Here is an 8483-nt window from a genome sequence, read left to right as displayed (position 1 = left end):
GCATGGTAACAAAATTTCTTGCCACGTTAATACACTTTGCACTATTCCAAAACTGGAAACTTTTTATAAATGAAAATATTTTTGATCACATGGGTGGCTGGCTCGAAGCATTTTGCGGTTTGATAATAATTCAACAAGATAAATTTATTGACGTAAAATTATAATTAATTATTTTAACACAAAAACTGAATGGATTGAATTGCAGAAATAGACCTATCTGGCAAACCGTAAAACAGACCATTGCAATAGTCCAATCGTGAATGAACATGTATGAATAGCAGATTTATCTAATGACTTACGGAGTTTATAGAGTTCTCGAATCTGTCCGGAGCAAGAATTTGTTATCATCTTTACATGATCATGCACCGATAATCTAGAATCAAGAAAGAAAACCCAGATTCGTTGCTTTGTCACTAAATTCTATTTTAACATCTCCTATTTTCACTGAATCGATATTAAGTTTCATCAGCTACTGCCATGTACCTATTGGAAGAAATTTTGACTTTTGCTGATTTAATCTAAGACCATTGTTTGACATCCAACTTTCAATGTTATTTAGGCAGGTTACAAGTTTGTTGATTTCAGATTGCAGTCATTCTGGTTTATTACTAACTATAATCTGAATATCATCAGCATAGGCGTGATATTTAAAACTGAAATTACCAATTACTTTAAAAACTTCAGCGGTATACATGATAAAAAGAATGGGCCCAAGCACTGAACCTTGTGGCACTCCTGATGTTAAAACCGTTTCATTAGATAACACATTATTGATATGATTTGAACCACTTGATAACAGTACCGGAAATACCATAATCATGAACCAATTTTTCTATCTATATATATATATATAATATATATATATAAAATATATAATAATATATATAACAAATTTGCTTGGGCTCTGTAGTCGGGTCAGCTGGGACTGTTGAATTTTGTTATGTTTCGTTAACAAATATGTTTCGTGACACATGTTTAGGTACTAACAGTAAGTAGTTGACTATTTGGAAAAAATATTGAACTAATTTTTAATTATTTGTAACAGCTATGGTTCATTGAATTGAATGGTTCATTGAATTGAATGGTTCATTGAATTTTTTTATAGTTTGTAAACAAACATATTAGCCAAACATTTTTCATTAGTTGCATGTCAGAGAAAAAAATGGAGAGATTACATTCAATAAATGAAAACAAATCTATAATACAGCAACCGCATCGTTAATTATGGAGGCCATCTTTTACTAGGCTCGCTGCTTTGTTTTATCTGATATAATTTAATTTAAAAACTCCGCTGTCCGTCGATACAATAGATTGAATTTTAACGACCTTTATAACGTTATTGAGTAGCCTGATGAAGAAAGAGAGACAGCAGATTACGTAGAGTAAATAATATTCACAATTATATATTCACGTCATAGGTAGGGACCAAAAGATTCATAATTCGTAGTGAACTGTCCTGAATTAAATTGCAATGTTTCAGAGGGGCAGCCCAAGACCTTCAAGGTAGAAATGGACTCGTTTAAAAACTTTATTGCTTCTGCTGACTGAAGAAAATCGCTGCGAGTGGTGATTGAAATGTTTGAAGAAAGAATTGTGTAACGAAATTTGAAGAAACGTTCCAAAAGTATTAACGAATCATAAAACTAACTGAATTCCTAAAATAAGGTGATATTAGCACATTAATTGCAGAAAGCTTCTACATTCTCTATTATAAGGTTGTATTGCATTGTTTTATGATGTAAGGTATGTACTTACGTGTGGCTAGATGAGTCAAACTCATGATAATTTCATTGTGTTTGCCGTGAAATAGTAAAGCCATTATTTCTTCTTCCTTGTTAGAAATGTAACGTTGTCTTCATTAGATTCGACTGTTTCAATAATGTTTTCACTTCTTAAAAACTTCAGTTTAACGAGAATAACATGGATATTAAATGGGTATTTTGAATTATTGAAATTCTAAACTCTTACTCAAATATCGAGGGTACTTAATTTTGTTTAACAAACTTGAAACCTCTGAGAATGTTGATTGCTCGCAGAAATATTTTTATGATCCACATGAAATCACATGCGTACATCAACTCAGATAAATGCTTTGTAGAGTTACGTCGATAAATTAACAATGTGTAATGAACAATGATTATTCAATTAAATCTAGAAATATTGATAAGCATTGTTTAACTTTTCAAAGGCTCGAACGTACAATTAGAAAATATGGCGATCTATAAGCCGTCTTATATGAACTACAGAGATCCCACATACGATCCGAGCGAGTGCGTTGATGGGAGGCAAAGCAGTTTTTGCTTCGTAAGAATGGAGGAATCCACTGCATAAGATCAAGGCTGGTTACAGAAATTTGGACGGCGATAAAACCATTTGCATAGGTTACAAATATAATTTCTTCTTTTCTTCGTTTTTGAGAACTAAAAAACCTGAGATTGATAAGAAATTACTACATGCAGTGCAAATGTCGACGAATGTGCAACAAACACGCACAAGTGTACCCCGCCATTCGGAACCTGCCTCAACAGAGTTGGCTCCCCCGTTTGCAGATGTTCACCTGGCTTCGAACGGATTGGTAATGTTCGTTCAGGTCGCGATTTTATTCACATTTCAACAAATCAATACTTCGTTCTGCAAATTTGTGAACTACAAACCACGATAACAAATGCGAACGACGCGAACATTTGTAACAATGTTTCCTCCGTTTGCGTGAACAGCGTTGGTTTGTACGGCTGCACGTGCCTCACTGGTTTCTACAATGTAGATCAATTAACATGTGCAGGTTCATCTTATTGCTCAATCATATTTAATGATACTTTTTTTGTAATTATTTCCAAAATTATTTCATAAATTTATATATTTCAAAAGTTTCTCAAGAAAAAAATGTGATGATTGCCTTCATCGTTGTCTCAACCGTAGCCATCCTCACAACAATCGGCTTAATCGTGTACACTGTCTTTCTCAGTTAGTTTTGGAGAAACACAAAAATAACTTATTAATAACATTTGGAGTAATATTTAAACTAGATTAAATTCAGAAAAACTTTTAAAAAAATGTTTGCATCTCTGCACTCGCAGGACGCAAGTTGGCAGTTCAAAATCCCAACTCCATCCCGCCTCCCATTGGAGCAACCAACACTCTCCAGCCAAAAAACCATGACGACGCTCTTGATGTTGACATGGATGTCTGCAGTGGTACTTTAGAGGATAGGAAGCTCATGAATCCAACACTAATTATCATCGTTATTTAGGTTTAAACTCAGATTATGAATCCATTGTTGATTATCAGCATATAAAAACGAACGAACGTGATACGATGATGTTATAATGTGATGATGCAATGATGTGGTGATGCGGTGATGAAACCATTGAAAATTATTGTATTGTTGAACGCTGATAAGGAACGATGGTTGTCTAATCTTTAACTAATCTAGTTCACTTTAAAATTCTAATATTTATTTAACTGCAATATCGTTTGAATCCTTTGTCAAATAAATAATAAAGGTATTCAAATAACAAATTCTCACTAGACTGGTATGAAACGGATGAGGAGTGCACCACCACACAACCTACCTGCACAGGATTTCAAAATTTAAATGTTGTACCATTGATTTTCAGACTTCTAAAGTTCTGTAATTAAAAAATTTATCCTCTTAAAACGTTGTTCGCAACGAAGGCAATATCTCTTCTGTAAAACTACGAACTAACTAACTTAGCGCTTTGGTATCCAACTTGGAAATGTACGTGACAGATTTAGCGTGGGTAGATGTGGATCCAACTCAATGAGAGGTTCGTGGTGATGAGGACGAAATTCAATAAAACTAAATTTTTTTTTGTAAGTTTGTGGAAAAGGTATTTCGATTTATTTTTCATGAATAAAATACGTTTTGTTGTTTTTCGTTTGAAATCTCATTCAAGACATACATTATATATCAATAAAAGGTGAGAGTTTTCAGTTCGCGTGAACAACAAGTGACAAACAGACGCATTAATAATCATCATTTGGGAAGTAATTTAATTGCGGTAGAGGCTTTCAAAACTCCTAACGTGTATAATTATACGCAACCTGTTGTGTATGTTTGCACATGTATGTGTGTGTGAATGTGTATATATGTGTGTGTGTGCGTGTGTGTGTAAGTGTGTGCGTGTGTGTCGTGTGTGTTTGTTTTTTGTCTGTGTGTGTGTGTGTGTGTGTGTGTGTGTGTAAGTATACTGTGTTTGTAAATTCTAAAGTTCGAAAGTGAGCTTGAATTACAATAGAATAAAATTAAACTAGCTCATTCGTGTGTGCGTATTACATCTGCTTGCAAATACAATGATAACAGAAAGAGTATTGGAAACGTGACGTAAAAAATTAATATTTCTAATTAAATTTCAGCAAAAATATTATTTACTAGGTTTACAGAACAGCTTAGCAAGGGACGAAATACATTGCACTCTTATTTCCTATCAAATATTTTATCTTTATTTAACATTCAAAAATAAGTTGTACAGATGAATAAACTATAACCGCAATTTGACTTATAATAATAATAATAATAATAATGATAATAATAATAATAATGCTAGTACTACTACAACAACTACTACTACTACTACTACTAATAATAATAATAATAATAATAATATTAATAGCAGCAACCTAAAAATTAAACAAGTGCACGGGTTACTGCATTCGGATAAATCTTATTTCAATTGCTGATCTGAAGAGAAGCGCTGCCATTATTTATATTATAATTTTCATAATAATAATAATAATAATAACAATAATAATAATAATAATTCTTATTGTTAATTATAGTCATTATTATTTATTAAATTATGATTGTCCTACAATATGCCGTTCATATGAATAAATAACCCTGAATAAATATCCAATCGTGCTGTTGTCAATAATTTCAAACATGAGTCAAAAATAGACGAGGGATTTTTGATCGAAGTGTGAAAACGTTGAAGTAGAAAGTGGTGGCAGTAGTAGTAATAGCAGTGGTAGCAGTGGTAGCTGAGGCAGCAGTTACCACTTCACGAGCTGTAGGTGGCTGACGTTTTTGATGCTACTCGTGCTAGTTGTTAATTAGTTTGTTAAAATTAACAAAAACTGCTGTAATTAACTGAATTGAATAGATGGAACATACCATAAAGAAAAAGATAAGATGGATGAAATGAGTTTTGTATTTGCGCAATAACAGTACGTCAAGCCGTTAGTTAACATTAATAGCGATAACATCAGCAACAGTAACAACAACATTAACAACAAAAACCACCACCACAACAATAATAATAATACAAATAATAATAATAAACGTTAAAATATTGCAAACTGGGAAATAAATTAAATAGGATTAAATATCATTAACATTATTTAAACATAAAAAAGTTGGTCTGCATAAGTTTAAATGGAACAAGTCACATTATATGAACAAAACGCGCACGCACACACACACACGTTGACAACAGCCACAGACGAACACACCTAACATATACAAACGAACGAACGAAAAACAAACAAGTGAACGACCAAACAAAGAAATAAACGTTAAAACGAAAAAACGAACAAACAGACGGACATACAAACATACAAACAAACCAATACGAACAAACACACAAACACTCAAATGTTAACAATCAAACTAGGAAAAATTTAGCTTCAGATAAAAACATGATCATCGCGATAGTCACAGCAACAACTGTTGCAAAAGTTCTGAAGTGGGCGCGTTTTTTTCATCCGCTGCAATTAAAGGCAGATAAAAAATGACCGACCGCGTAATTTTTTCTGCGCCCATGCGGCGGTCGGGTAGATTTTTCCCGCCAATTTGTTCCATCATTCATCACCTGACCGGAAACGTGGGACGCATGACCGGAAATGGGATACATATAACTTCCGGTTAGATGTTTTTGCTGCTTTTTATTGGTCGATGTTGTCGTCGTCGTCATGTCGTTGATGCTGTTGCTGATGTTGTTGTTGATGTTGTTGTTGCTGTTGTTGTTGCTGTTGTTGTTGCTGTGGTTGTGGCTGGCGACGACGTGATTTGTGGCTGATGAAGATGTTTGCGGCTGTCTTTGTAGCGGGCAGGGTTCTGTTATTTTGATTGGTAGAAAGTTAGCTGGTGCCATCGTTAATAACAATAACAACAATACTGCTACTACTACTCATACTACTACTACTAAATACTACTACTATTACTACTAAATACTACTACTACTACTACTACTACTACTACTACTACTACTACTACTACTAATAATAATAATAATAATAATAATAATACTTCTACTGCTGCTAATAATAAAAATATTACGATGTCATTTTATTATGAAATATACTATTTGACATATTAACCTAATTTATATACAAAAGTAAAATAATTTGGCGGGTTTTCATCTTCATATTGTTGTGGTTGTTGTGATTGTTGTTGTTCATGTTGTTGCGGTTGAGGTTGTTGCGATTGTGGTGGTTGTGGTTGTTGTAGTTGAAGTTGTTTTTGGTGTTGTTGAAAGTTAACATTTTGTTGTTGTTGATGTTGAAAGTTAAAAGTTTGTTGCTGCTGCCTTTGCTGTTGTTGTTGTTGATGTCGTTGCAGACGTTGTTGTTGTTTTTTGAAATGTGGTTGGAAGTGGCAATTTTTCTCAAAAGCGAAGATGATCAGGGAGCCGTTCGTCTCAAAACTCTGATAAGAATTTAAATTAAATTAACATTATCTATTAAAATAAAATGAAATAAATAAAATCAACTAAAATAAAACAAATTAAATAGGTAAAAGTAAATAATAAATTTACTAATTGAAATTAATAATTACACCAACTTTAATTAACTAATTAATTATTAATTAATCAGTTTAAATCATATTTTTAAATTTTATTAAAATTTATATTAAAAAATTGAATTAAAATAAAAAAGGTTGACACTGTTGTCAGTTCAAAAAACTTTAATTGAAAAAATTAAATAATTATGTTAGTATATTAATTATTCTGACAGACTTACATAACATTCATATGGTAATGATGATGACGACGACGATGACGATGATTCAGATGATGATGATAATGATTGCGGTGATGATGATAATGATTGCGATGATGGTGATAATGATGATGATAAGGATGAAGATGATGATGATGGAGAGGATGATGGTTTTGATGATGATTTATATGATGAAAAAGACAATGGTAATATCGGCGAAGATGATGGTGACGACGATGATGATGATGATGAGAAGAAGGACGATGATGATGATGAAGATGATTTTAAAAATAACGATCGTATTGATTTCAAGTTGTGAAAATGAGCTGTGGAATTAATGCTGTTACTGCTACGGTTAATGATATTGTTGTAATTCTTTTTGTTGTTGTTACTTCTGTTTTTATTATTGTTTTTATTGATGTTATTGTGGTTGATGTCGTTGTCGTTGATGTTTTTGTTATTAGAATTATTAACATTAAGGGCGTTCATATTTCGAACCAGTAAAAATAATTTATTTCCAGAACTCCACCATGACAAACAATATAGAGAGAGTAATGTTGTTGTTTTTGTTGTTGTTGATGGTGATGATGATGATGACTGTTTTAGAGGCGTTAGTTTTAATGTTCGTTTTCGGAGTTTTGTTTTGCCTTTTGAAAAATGGTCTTTGTTGTCACTGTTGTTGGTGGTGCTGTATTTGTTGGCATTGTTGTTGTTGTGTTTGTTTTTGTTATTGTTGTTGTGTTTACTGTTGTTTTTGTAATTGCTTAATTTGTTGTTGATGTTAACACCTTTGCTCTGGTTTTTGTTCATGTTGATTTTATTGAAAAATTTGTTTTTTGCATTTTTCGTGATAGTTTTGTTCTTGTTTATGTTATTGCTCATGTTATTATTATTATTGTTGTTGTTGTTGTTGCTGTAGTTTGGCCAAATTTCATTTCTAACTTCGTCACGGTCATTATTTAAGTTATTGTTATCGTTATTTTGGATGTTATTATTATTATTGTTGGCATTGTCATTCTCATTGTTATTATTATTATTATTATTATTATTATTATTATTATAAAAGCCATCTTTATTTGTATAATTTTTTATTCCAATGTCTGTTTTTTTGTTGTTTTTGACAAATTTATCCTCAGGCTTTATGGGAAAAAAATTTGTGACTTTGTTGTTGTGGCTGATGTTGTTGTTGCTGATGTTGTTGTTGCTGATGTTGTTGTTGCTTATGTGGCTGATGTTGTTGTTTTTATTATTGTTATTGTTGTTGTTACTGTTATTATTATTATTATTGCTATTAATGTCATTATTGCTGTTGTTATTTTTATATGTTTCATGAACGTAAGCATTATTAAAAGATTTCGCTATGGTGTAATCACCAGCGAACTCACCATCTTTATCACCACCATCATCATCACCATCATTATCTTTCTTGTCACCATTATTTCCTCCATTCTTCATCGCATCATCATCATCATCATCATCATCATCATCACCATCATCATCATCATCATCATCATCATCATCAT

The 8483-nt window shown here is 32.2% G+C and overlaps 2 protein-coding genes across 2 annotated transcripts; one reads left to right on the top strand and one right to left on the bottom strand.

The window, feature by feature from the left end:
* Positions 1-2211: 2211 nt before the first annotated feature.
* HELRODRAFT_184118 (hypothetical protein) lies at positions 2212-3250 on the top strand (the record flags this gene model as incomplete). The annotated part of the gene is made up of 4 exons (XM_009015824.1): positions 2212-2270; positions 2460-2782; positions 2869-2964; positions 3078-3250. The coding sequence occupies 4 exons, from the start codon at positions 2212-2214 to the stop codon at positions 3248-3250; spliced, it is 651 nt and encodes a 216-aa protein (XP_009014072.1).
* Positions 3251-4897: 1647 nt separating this feature from the next.
* On the bottom strand, positions 4898-6113 carry HELRODRAFT_184117 (hypothetical protein; the record flags this gene model as incomplete). Its single annotated transcript, XM_009015823.1, has 2 exons — positions 4898-5038; positions 5832-6113. The coding sequence occupies 2 exons, from the start codon at positions 6111-6113 to the stop codon at positions 4898-4900; spliced, it is 423 nt and encodes a 140-aa protein (XP_009014071.1).
* Between the last annotated feature and the right edge of the window lie 2370 nt (positions 6114-8483).

Source organism: Helobdella robusta, assembly GCF_000326865.2.
Source record: "Helobdella robusta unplaced genomic scaffold HELROscaffold_168, whole genome shotgun sequence".
NCBI classification, from domain to species: domain Eukaryota; kingdom Metazoa; phylum Annelida; class Clitellata; order Rhynchobdellida; family Glossiphoniidae; genus Helobdella; species Helobdella robusta.
Note: the sequence above shows the minus strand (reverse complement) of the source record. Positions and strands in the feature narration are given on the sequence as shown.